Raw genomic sequence first — 12,770 nt, 5'->3', positions numbered from 1 at the left:
AAAAATGCACAGATAGGCATTTGAAATAAGGATAAACTACCATTAACATTAAACACATATTAGCACTAGAAAAAGCTAATTTACCAGCAATCTATTTAATTTTGTTGTGTCTGTTGAGAGTATATCCAACCAGAATCTATTTCAACTGCTACTTCTTGTCCAATTTCTTCTAGTCGCATTTCAACTTGCCCCCGTCTAATCTGAACCAGTACAGGCAGTTTTTCACCGATTGAAGTAATCTCTGGTTGCACAACATTATAGTTGCAAGTTCTTTTGTTGCGGCCAGGCTTGTTGCATATACTACAGTCTAGAGACTGTTGCTTCCTTTTCATCCTTGTTCGACTTGCTCTAACCTCATCAACTTCCTTTCTTCTCACTTTTTGTTTTCTTCCTCTCTTATTATTTCTTACCATCCTTGGAGGCCAAGGAGAAATTTTAGTTGATTTAGTCCACATTTGTGGCCCATTTATTGGAAGAATTGCATGTTCATAAATTCTTCTGTACGTTTCTACACATAGTCAAGAATATCATCATTCTTAGCCCAGATTGCTGCAATAGCATGCTTGCAAGGAATTCCCATGATATTCCATTTTCTACAGCTGCATGTTAGATTCTCCAAATCAACTGCCCAATTGTCACGAATAGTAGCTCCATTTTCTCCTCTGCCAACTGCATATGCTTCATTATCTGTAGTACCAACCTCCATCTATTACCAGATCTTCCATACCTATGCCAAAAAGTTATTGAATCCTTTGAATATCCACAAATTGCTGCCATGTTCTTGAACTCATCAAGGTTCATTTTTTCCACGTTAACATAATCAATATAGTCGATGTTGCCCCCAACATAATGTTTTTCTAGCATACGTTTCATAATTCCTCCATGATATATTTTGATGTTAACAAATGATGCCTCGGTTATCGCTTTTGAAATCACAAAAAATATATTGTGATATTTAACAAAAATAATACATATTCAATAAGACTTTAACAATAGTACATATAGAAAACGTCCAAATTTTAGGCCGTGGATTCAAGTCATATTTTTTTTTTAAATAATAACAAAGCTGCAAATGTGTTTTTTCTGAACAAAGGGTTCTCTTTACATATTCAGAAACATGCTTATTGTATAGAATTTTTTTGTGGGAAGGGGTTCGATAAAAGTAAATAAAAACTCACCATAAATTGGAGCCGATTCTCTACCACTGTAACTCCTTAAAGACATTGTTGCTTCCACGGTGTTCTAGGTTTTTTTGGAAGATAAGAAACAAAGAAGAGAGAAACTTATTTGCAGTCTGGTTGTTTCAAGAGGAGAAGCCCAAAGGACATTTCAACAACAAGAGTTTGAGTTTGGAGGGAAACATATAAGGCACACGTGAGAACTTTTGTTTCGTTAGAAACTAATGATGGTTAGGTTTGAGACCTAAAATGCACCACTTTCTCAAAATACGTGAATTATTAATGATCCACCCGAAAAAAATAGGATTACTTTGAGTCAAAGTCCAAAGGTAGGGGACTATTTTGACCTTTTTCTCCAGAATTGAACATAAATAACTAAGTTCAATGCTTCAAGCATACCGTACAACTTCTAGGAAAGCTAGTTAGTTACTTGAGTAATAGTTTCCATCTTTCTGATCACCAACACAATATGTGGTCATCTCTTTTTGCCGGAACTTTCCAACTTGCATGACTTCTTGTAACTTAAAACCACCACATACACACACCTCTCCCTCAATCAATTTCTTCCCAAAAATTATATATGTAAAATCCCAATACCCCCTTCAATTTCACCATATTATCTTCTTGATTTTGAGCTCCAAAATTAAAAGAAAATGGAGGGAATTTGCACTAGTTGCTTGTACTCTTCAATAACCCCATCAATTGAGTACAAAAGCAGAAGAAAACTCTTGAATTCCATTCAAAAAAACCGAACTTCATTGCCAAGAATTTGTGCAGTGAGTAGTGTTTCTCCTACACAAAGCCCATCAGAGAAAACTGGTGCTTTACAAGTGAAGGACATATCTAGGATTAGCGCTTTGGAGCAACTTGATTTTGAACGTGGTGTTTGCGTTCCCTTTCGCAAATATTCCCCTGAATCTGTATGTCAATGACACTCTTTCCTTTTTAGTCCGTCCAGGAAAAAATGTCAGTTTCTATATTCAGAAACAGCTTAATCTTACACACATTTGCTATAGCCACACAACTGTCCTTCTTAGACTTTTTTAGTCTGTCCTACAAAAGGATGACATCTTCTGTATTTAGAAACAATTTAATTTTAAAATTATTCCTAGTTGATTGTTTGCTGGAAAATTGATTTTAAGTATGTGAATAGAATTCTGGTAATTACTTGCTAGTTTTCTTAAGGGTTGTCCGGAAAAATTAAGCTTGTATTTTGAGAAATTGGTTTTGCTTAAAAAGCTTGGAACTCGATAAATTCCCACTGATTAGTTGAATTTTTATTTTGATAATTTTTGTTGGTTTATTGGAAAAATATGGAGTATGTGAATAACCTCCCAATAGTTATTTGCTCTTTCTTGGTTAATTTTTTGGGTATATTGGAGAATCAAATTTGTATACTTGATTAAGATCATTGTGATTATTTGAGTTTTTTTTTTTTTGGTTTACTTTTGTTGGTTTATTGATAAGTTAGTAGTATATGAATTACCTCTCAATAGTTATTTACTATAATTTTGGTAACATTTTAGCGGATATATTGGGAAATTAAGTATGAGTTGGTGTGCTAGTCCTATGCGTTCATTTTCTTGATAAGGGCTTGTCTTATGTTCAATTTTGTGTGTTTATTGGAAATTTGTGTTTTTAGGTGAGAAACAAGGTGTTAGAGTCAAGGGGACAGATTTTGTCTTTGGTTGGTAGAGGAGTAGAGATTGTTTGGAATTTGGGGCTCTATTGGACTACATTGGTGTATGATTATTTGGTGGGCCGTGACGAAGAAGTTGTTCCTTTCCGTGCTCGGCAGCTGAGGACTCTGTTGTGTGATTTGGGACCTTCTTTCATCAAAGCAGGACAGGTTTGGTGCTTTTAAATTTCTAAAGTTCAAGAACAGTTGGTTATTATACTTGTGGACGAGTATCTTCTATTTGGAAATTGTAAAATTTGGAGTCAAATCTAATGAAACTGTAAAATGATTCTGTACAAGTATGTATAGCCGAAGAAGACTTAAATGGCAGTTGACGATGAAACAAACTGCTAGCAGAAGAATATGCATTGTGCAAATATCTAGTAGATGACTGTAGAAATGCTAGAAATTGCTGTACAATTGCTGAATTGTGTAACAAAGAAGCATTTCATACCCCATTGGCTGGAAATTCCAACAGGCAGTGAAAGTTATCGTTGTTGCTCGGACTCTCCGAAAATTTTGCCGGGTGTGTGTCGGATCTCCAAAAGCGTCCATTTTTGGAGGATCCGACACGCACATTTCGGAGAGTCCGTGCAATATATTAGTGACTCAGCAACATGACTATAAACAAGGTGTCCTGTTTGCTAGTGTTCATCCTTCTTTTTGGCATGAGTAGGAGTCTCATATTGGGTCAATCAGTGGCTTATTACTATACCACCAACATATTTAGAACTTCTAAGGGTCATTGCAGAAATAAATATTGCGTGGCGAATACACGTCAATCCAAACTTTTAAAGGAACAAATGAACATTTCTGTTTTACAGTATATAGTCAGTACTAGTGACAATTGAACTTTTCTTTTTTTCCTGATATATAGTCAGTATTAGTGCAATATGCTAGACTTGTGCTCTGAATTTACTTCACTTGTTTAAGCATCATGATTTTTGCCAAGAATGTGCACTTAAGCTTAGATGTTATTTCCTATTGATTTCGCTGTTCTTCAGCAACTATAGTCATTTATTTATTGTATTTTTTACAGGTGCTTGCAAATAGGCCTGATATCATAAGAGAAGATTACATGAATGAACTTTGCATTCTTCAAGATGACGTTCCGGCATTTCCTAATCAGGTAATGAGATGACAAGTGAGGTGCAGCTGATGCATGCTTTGTTACATAGACTACTTTTCCTTTGAACAGAAATCATTGACAATGATGTAGGTTGCTTTTAACATCATAGAAGAGGAATTGGGCCAGCCTCTTGAAGCTGTTTTCAGCAAAATTTCTTCAGAAACTATTGCAGCTGCAAGTTTGGGTCAAGTGTACCGTGCTACTTTACGTGCTTCAGGGGAAGATGTTGCCATAAAGGTTTGACCTTTTCCTGTTTTTCTTGCAATCTTTCTTTTCTCCGCCTGGTTTTACTGCTAAACCATTGAAGCCTGTTCTCGTTTTGTCGCTGTGTCAACCGAACTTTCAACAATCTCCTTTTATTGTCATTTGGAGAAATACCTGTTGCAGAACGAGAACAGTAAAAAGACGACTGTCCATTACATAAATAGCTGAAAAATATCTGTATAGCCCTTGGAAATAATCAAGTAGTAAAAGCTCTGTAGATTTGTTAAGGTCCGATATTTGAAACTTGGCAGAAATGTGTCTAGACAATCCTTTGTGTTATCTAATCATTCCTTTTCTTTATGCTAGTTTCACCTTTAACATATGTGCATCTCATTTGAAGCTTCTGGATGTTTTGGAGAAGCTTCAATGAATTGAATTAACAATATGATGCAGTGGTATTCATAATTGGGGTTTGCTCTTTTTATTTTTTTAGGTTCAAAGGCCTCAGATAGAGCCTATCATCTACAGAGATCTTTTTCTCTTCCGCACTCTGGCTTCATTCTTGAATGGCATCAGTCTACAGAAACTGGGGTGCAACGCCGAGCTTATAGTTGATGAATTTGGTGAGAAGCTATTGGAGGAGTTGGATTATACCTTGGTAATGCTGCACATTCCTCTTTTTGCAAACTGAATGGTGAAAGAAGTTTTGCTTATCTTGGAAGGCTTTCACGTCTGTATTTTCTAATATCCCTCCTACCTTCTCTTTTTTTCCCCCTTTAGGAAGCTCGTAATATCGAAGACTTCTTGGAGAATTTCAAAGATGACCCTACTGTTAAAATACCTCGGGTTTACATACAGCTTTCTGGTCCACGTGTTTTGGTAATGGAGTGGATCGATGGAATCCGGTGCACCGATCCACAGGTGTGGATCTTTAGAGTTTTCCTCAAATGCATGCTTTGGGATATCTTCTTTATATTAATACGTTATGATTCTTGTGACTTAGGCAATCAGAGAGGCAGGAATTGATATAGATGGATTTTTGACCGTTGGAGTTAGTGCAGCCTTACGGCAGCTACTCGAATTTGGCCTATTCCACGGCGACCCTCACCCTGGGAATGTCTTTGCTATGCGTGACGGACGCATTGCCTATGTGGATTTTGGCAATGTTGCTGTGCTCAGTCAGGTAAGTAATATGATGTGATTTGACTGTACTTCTCAGTGAAATTAGTTGAGTAGCAATTTACAAGAGCAGCTCCTCATTTAGAAGTCTTAGGTTATGTACAATATGTTAGAAATTAGTCTCTTTAACGAACAGGATAAGTAAATACAAAATACTCTCGTATCCTTGTGAATATAATGAAATACTCTCTAAATTTCTCCTAGTTAAGTTCACTGAATTAAGTTAACTTAATTTGATTCTATCTGCGCGTCTTCTCTTTTTCAGCAAAATAAACAGATTCTGATTGATGCTGTTGTGCATGCGGTGAATGAGGACTATGGCGAGATGGCAAATGATTTTACCAGGCTTGGATTCCTAGCTAGTGGAACTGATGTTGCCCCCATTGTTCCAGCATTAGAAGCAATATGGCAAAACTCCCTTGAAAAAGGACTTGCTGACTTTAATTTTAGAAGTGTTACAGGTACCTTGAATCACACGCTTTGTTTCCTGTTAATTGCACTCTGCTCCCAACATCTACAATTTTTTTTTGTTTTTTCCTGTGAAGCACATTACTTGGTAATTGTGCTATTTTAAGTTGGCACTAGGAGATATGCTAAGAATGGGAGACATTGTGATGCACTAAACAACAAGCTCTCATAGTTTAGATCCTTATGACACCTAAAATTTGCATGCCAGCACACTTGGTTGCACCAAGAGAGAGATTAAGCCATTGGTTTTTTTTTTGTTGTATTGTTTTCCTTCATTTGATACTGTGTATTTTAGAAATTGATGACCTACTAATTTGAGCTTAGCCTTAGTATGTCTAAAGTATAACATTTCATGCTTTGACTGGTGCACGCTTCCCTCGGTTTATCAATTTGTTTTATTTGATTAGCATCCTTGACCTGGGATGAGATTAGATACTATACACTATTGTCCTGTGGTATGGCCCGTAATGTATTTGTAGCTTCACTTAGAACACTTTATTTTTTTAGAGATGAGAAAATCTTTTGACTGGAAAGTTGAGCTGCAACCTACTCCAGTGCCCTAACTCGTGTGATGCAAGGATATATACTTTATTGTATTCGTCTGTTTTGCTGATTAAGATGTTAAAAGGAGTTAGGTGGGTTTGGCAATTGAAAAATTGCATGACGAAGTCATTTTTAGTGTTTGTTCTGCAAAATATTTTGCAAGGAAATATTTTTACCAGGAGGAAAGTGACTTCCTTCACTTATAGGCGGAAGTCATTTTCCTTTACGATAATTCCAATTCTTGACTTCCTTCATTTATAGGCGGAAGTCATTTTCCTTTACGATAATCCCAATTCTTACTCCATATCACTTGATCCATCCAACACTTAAATATAATTACCAACGTTTAATACTCGATGAAACACTATCCAACTGACATTATTATCAATCTTTAATGAATATTGTTTTACGAAAATTATCTACTCACCAACAAAACACTAATAAATAAGTGAGGAAACCGCTTATTTCCCTAGAAAATATTTTCCTTCGTACCAAACACTTTACTTTATAGGTTAAAAGAAATTAGATATACTGAAAAATACAGCTCTAAATGGTTCCTACTTTTTTCATCTCCTGCGACAATGCTTTGCAAACTGTTATGGTTACTAAAGCACTTTTTTTTTTTTTCAAAAAGCACTTTTTGAAAAGCACCATTCAAAAGCACTTTTTGGCCAAGCTTCTCCATGGCCAAAAAAGTGTTTTTCAGTAGAAGCAGAAAAAAATAGCTTCTCCCCAACAACACTTTTTTGAAAAGCACTTTTAGGAAAATTACACTTAAAAGCACTTTTTAGAAGCTTGGCCAAACACTAATTGCTGCTCAGAAGTACTTTTCCAATTAATTAGCTAAACACAAACTGCTTCTCGCCAAAAGTTCTTTAAGAAAAAACACTTCTAAAAATAAGCTGATTTTAGAAGCTTGACCAAACAGGCTATATTATAGAGATTGACTATCCTATTTGTCTAACTGCAAACTGGCTACATGGAGGCCTATGTTGTTAACCTAATTTGAGTTCAGTAACTCCTTGTGATCATTTGAAATATTTTGTCTTCACCAATTATCTGGTTCTTATGATTGGCATTTGTGACGATCAATTCGACTAATTAAGATTGCACCAGTAATTGTTTACTCTTTGCTGTTTGAAGACTCCTGTATTTATCAATTGAAATATATGATGTAAATGCTACTAGAGATAAAGTTCAATTTGGTCTCTAACAATGTAAATAATGCTCTCGTGCAGGCAAATTCAATCAACTAGTTTACAACTATCCTATCCGGATACCAGAAAGGTTTTCTCTCGTTATTCGTTCTTTATTGACTCAAGAAGGCATTTGTTTGACCCTGGAGCCAGATTTCAAGTTTCTGGAGGTGAAACATCTAGCTTTTTAGCTCGCAACTTTTGAAAAAGTGCATGTTTACTATTATTTCATCTTTTAATAAGGCAATAAGCCATCTGGTAATGCTGTTGGTCAGAAAACCAGAAAAATTTCTCCACTAATCATTTGAATAAAAATTTAACCTGTTGATCCACAGATATTAAGTTTGATTTTTAAAAAAAATAGACCTGCTTGGAAATAATTTTGAAGTTTGGTATCACTTTGGACTAAAGTAGACTTTAGCTCATACTCATGGCCCCTTGAAAATTCTACTGAAGCACATCCTGTAATCTCTTCTCTGCTTTTTAGGCAGTGTAGCAATTAAAGCTACAGGCAAATTTTATTAAACGATGAATCATAGGGCTGTTTTGATTTTTAGGCATTCACCTATTTTTGTCATGACATGTTGTCAAATAATATGAGGAGGCCTTCTGCTGAAAATATTTGATTCTAGTAATCTTACTCTTTTATGCATGCTATTTTGCATACTTTTTTGGTATATTTATGCTATTAATAATCATGAGCATCATTTCAGGTAGCCTATCCTTATGTGGCAAAGCGTCTCCTAACAGATCCTAACCCAGCTTTACGTGAACGCCTTATACAGGTTGGTAAATCATCTCTCATTTTATCATGCTTTATGAAGAGCATAGTATTTTCTATTTAACCTCTTAGTCAACCTTTCTGAAACTTTTTTGTCGAAGTTGGATGATATGATGTTAACATAAGAGATATTTTTATATGTTAATCTTTAAAAAGTGTAAATTTAGACCTGAGATAGTTCTCGGTAAGCTATTCAAAAATAACTAAAGAATGAAGACAAAGAGTTGCATGAGTGAATGACATCATTCTGAGACATCCCTGAATAATGGTATTTTCAGTTCTATGGCTTATCTGACTTGACTTGTTGGGGACCATGGCTCGGCAGTTATGATATACTTAACTTCTGATATTTATGGCTGACGTCTTAACTTTTTCTGGAAATCAGTGTCAAATTTAACTATATGGAACATGTACTCTATATTACCATTCATTTAGTATACGATGAATTGTATATCCAGAGGCAACCAATAGGAAGTATGGGTAGAAATGCAACCAATCCGGATGGACATAAAGTTTATCTAGTAGAAAATGGATCCAATCTGCTCCATATAATCTTTGCTTTTGCAACTAGCGTTGTGTTCTGATAGGTCGGATCAGATTGAAGTTCAACTGTTGATCCCATGATAGCTAACTCGTGGATTATCCTCAAGAGTCAAAATTATTTCTTTAATGAGAGAGTGGTTAACTTCTTAAACCATACTGTGCCATCAGATATCTGGTCAAAAAGTCATTAGGGTGATCTTCTTAAACCATAGGCAGTGGCTAGTTGTGGCTTTTTGCCTAGCTAGGCGTCTTTTTTTCTCTTTCGATGATTTACCAAAAACAAACTAGGGTTAAATGAAAAGAAATGATTGAACTTGTCATGGGTCAGATATGTAGTATTTGGGTGGTCCATACCTAGTCTAACTTCAACTCATACATGGACTTCAAGAATTGTGTAATAGATATTACAACTTGATCCACCGAAATTTTCTTTCACAATACAGTTTATCCAAAGTTAATGTGATACAGTTCCTTTGACACCACTGCTAACAATCTATGATGGAATATGTTTTATTCAATAGTAGTTGAATTGACAGTAAAATCAAGAGGGAGGCTTTTCGAAAGAGTGTCTGATTTAGTCCGGTCTGATCTTCCACATCAATTAGCGCATAGATATTTCCTATGCAAGCTATTGACTCTATATGTTTTCCTTCCGGATATTGTTCTCTTGTTAGGTTCTGTTCAAGGATGGTCTCTTCCAGTGGAAACGACTGGAGAACCTGATAACTCTAGCAAAGGAAAACGTCACAAAACTGAGCGAAAACCCTGCATTTCGAGGGAATAATAGGTAACTTCTTGGCAATCCTTATTTGGCGAAGTATAGTTATCGTGTTCCACTGTTATCACACTTTTCTGATATGTTTTTGTCAGAGGAACCAGCAAACATTTGAAGATTGAACAGAAACTAGACCTCACTGACACAATCAAGGATGGAGCTCGACTTTTCATACTTGATGAAGGAATTCGTAGGCAGCTTCTTCTTGCTTTGACCGAAGACTCCAAGCTTCACATTGAAGAAGTATGTAATATCTGATTGATACATAATTGTCTATGTCGGAATATACTCAACTCTGATGCGATTGTATCTTGCAGGTAGTTGATGTATATAGACTGCTTGAAGACCAGGTAGATGTACCTTCAATGGCTTTAGGACTAGCACAAGGTATGCGTCCATTAGCCTTTCCTCCAGTTAAATACTAGTAAATCATACATTTCATAATATATATGATTCATCGCGAACTTTACGTGTCTTAACTTTTGCAGACTTACCATCTGTTGCTCGAGATATATTGCTTTCATGGAGTGCCTCTGTACTATCAGACCGATAGTTCCCTTCTGAGTGCATTCCTCGACGCTGATAATATTTGAATTTGTTATCCTTATGTAAAGTTGAGTTCTCCCTCTTCGCCCTTCCCTTATTTCTTCTCCTCTTGGTCGCATTTTCCCCGTGGGATCTAGGTGGAATCTCCAAAGTTTTGGGTAAATATATTTGTGTAGTTACAGGGGAAGCAGTAAAGAGATGAAAGTCGTGTAATATGAGAAATTCGTGTTGATAACACCAAATTTTCACAGGTATGATGCAACGTGCAAACGTATCGAAAAGAAAGCATCATGTATAGCAGTGATTCTTATACAGTTCTTGTTTGCTGAAAATCGAGCATGATTTTATTTTGTCTGAAATCCCCTTGTTCTGCATATAATAAGCCTTTTGGCGTGTATAAATATATTAGTGCTTATAATGTTACCAAGATGCAAACTACATTTAAAGACTAATTCATGCAACGTACTGTTTTATTAACAGACCTAAATATTTAAATTAAAAACTGTAGAATGTATGTGAAGGGAAGACTAATTCATGACAACTTTAAGTAATTTTAACTTACAATTTGTTCTTAACTATTAATTAATCTCGCCTCTTGGTTCGTCTAGTGCGTGTAATGTTATCAAGATGCAAACCGCATTTAAAAGGGTATGCAAATAAAGTAAGTACAAAATATTAAGTTATTATATGTGAAAATTATTCTATAATTTTCTTACTCGTTTATTGAACATCTCTGAAGAATAACACTATAACCAATTCTTAACTTGTTAATGGACACATTGTTTTTTCAACTTTTCATCTCATGTCGCTCTGATGGAACTTGAGTTAAGTAGGAAGAAACTGAAAGGATAATATATAGTCATAATGTTGCGGCCAAACGCACACATAAGTATACGTAGTCGTCAAGTAATAAAGTAACTAAAAATCAGATGTCGAACCCACAAAGACTTATAATTTAAATTAACTAGATTAAACTAGGGAATCTTACATAAATGTCCCAAATAAGTTCCAACTTGCCAACCTCTAGCCATTAATCATAGACTTACCAAAACTAGCCAAGACATATAAAAATTGTAAACCCAAATAAATAAGATTCTTTGTCTCCAAGAATCACACGCAAAGATCTCCTTCTATATTTTAAAGCGTGATCAGCACATTAGATGCAAGACGGAAAGAAAATTTCATGGATGAGGTAGCAAACAAGGTGATGAAATACAATATATATATATACAAGATTCCAAAAATCTAAGCAAAAAAGGACCTTTTCAATGGGTATGATTGAAATTCATTTAAAACATATAGATGAGTCAATATACAAATTTTGAGAAAGATTGGAGGTGATTTGGACTGATTTGGTATCAAAATTCGTAGTTAAAATCGAGTTCAAAAAATTCTTCTGTGGCAATATGTATCACACACAGGTATACATGTGATACATATTTGATACAAATATGATATATATGTGATACACAAATGATACACAGAGTGATACATATATAATATTTTTTCATGTTTCATCTTCTACTTCGAATTTTCAATTCAAACCACCTCAAAACTCCACCAAATCATCCCAAAACTGAGATTCAAACTTCTTAAGATATAATCAATCTATTCTAATAACACCCACTTAAAAGAAAGCAAAGTTTGACCCTTTTTTGGCTACAAATAACTAATTGGTTAATATTGGTAACATTTGGCTAATATTAGTAATATTTAATGAATTGGCCAATTCTTGTAATAAGCTACTTATTAATGGAGATAGCTGGCAGTTTCCGATTAAACTATCCTAATTATCTAAACAAGAATTAGATCCAAAAGTATTTGACTCTAACTAACTAAAATAAAAAAGACAAAATACTGAACTTTAAACAGATGAAGGGCAGATTTTTATGTTATTGATGTGATGAACACGATCTAGGGTTGTGGGCTATCTAACAATCCTATTGTATTCTTCAACTAATTCAACTTCTTTATCTATCTGGTTTGCTAGTTGACTGGATCGTTTATATGCATAACATGTTCTCACAGTACTATTTGCCTATCCACAATATATCAATCTTATATTCCTACTATATTGAATCTATCAATGAATAAAGAACACGACTGTCACGACCCATACCGATGGGCCATGACGAGTGCCTGAGTCTTACCTGTCGAACACCCCTAAGCATGCGTCTAAGATATAAACATGAATTAAGGGTAGGTCACATATAACATATGTCAATAAACTGTTGAATCACGTGAATAACATACGTGAGAAAAACATGCACAAAAGATATATATATATATATATACACATGCGGAATATGGTAGGGCGAGTGACAAGGCTGCCATAGATAACTATATATATCAAAAACTAGAGGCCGACAAGGCCACATAACATACTATCCAACTATACATGACTGTCTACAGACCTCTAATAGAGTGTACAATTGTATAAAGGACGGGACTGGGCCCCGTCGTACCCATATCTATATACAAAAGTAGCGTAAAATCAAAAGCAGCTCCAGATCAAGTGGAGCACACCAACTCTCACTGAGCTAGAATCCT

The 12,770-nt window shown here is 35.3% G+C and overlaps 1 protein-coding gene across 1 annotated transcript; it reads left to right on the top strand.

The window, feature by feature from the left end:
• The first annotated feature begins 1,535 nt into the window (after positions 1–1,535).
• On the top strand, positions 1,536–10,579 carry LOC107791789 (protein ACTIVITY OF BC1 COMPLEX KINASE 1, chloroplastic). Its single transcript, XM_016613926.2, has 14 exons — positions 1,536–2,098; positions 2,821–3,027; positions 3,896–3,985; positions 4,076–4,222; positions 4,683–4,847; positions 4,970–5,110; positions 5,193–5,372; positions 5,634–5,829; positions 7,618–7,745; positions 8,289–8,360; positions 9,574–9,686; positions 9,770–9,917; positions 9,992–10,061; positions 10,163–10,579. The coding sequence occupies exons 1-14, from the start codon at positions 1,832–1,834 to the stop codon at positions 10,225–10,227; spliced, it is 1,989 nt and encodes a 662-aa protein (XP_016469412.1). The 5' UTR covers positions 1,536–1,831; the 3' UTR covers positions 10,228–10,579.
• The last annotated feature ends 2,191 nt before the right edge of the window (positions 10,580–12,770 follow it).

The sequence above is a fragment of the Nicotiana tabacum genome, unplaced genomic scaffold, assembly GCF_000715075.1.
Source record: "Nicotiana tabacum cultivar K326 unplaced genomic scaffold, ASM71507v2 Un00003, whole genome shotgun sequence".
Taxonomy (NCBI): Eukaryota; Viridiplantae; Streptophyta; class Magnoliopsida; order Solanales; family Solanaceae; genus Nicotiana; species Nicotiana tabacum.
Note: the sequence above shows the minus strand (reverse complement) of the source record. Positions and strands in the feature narration are given on the sequence as shown.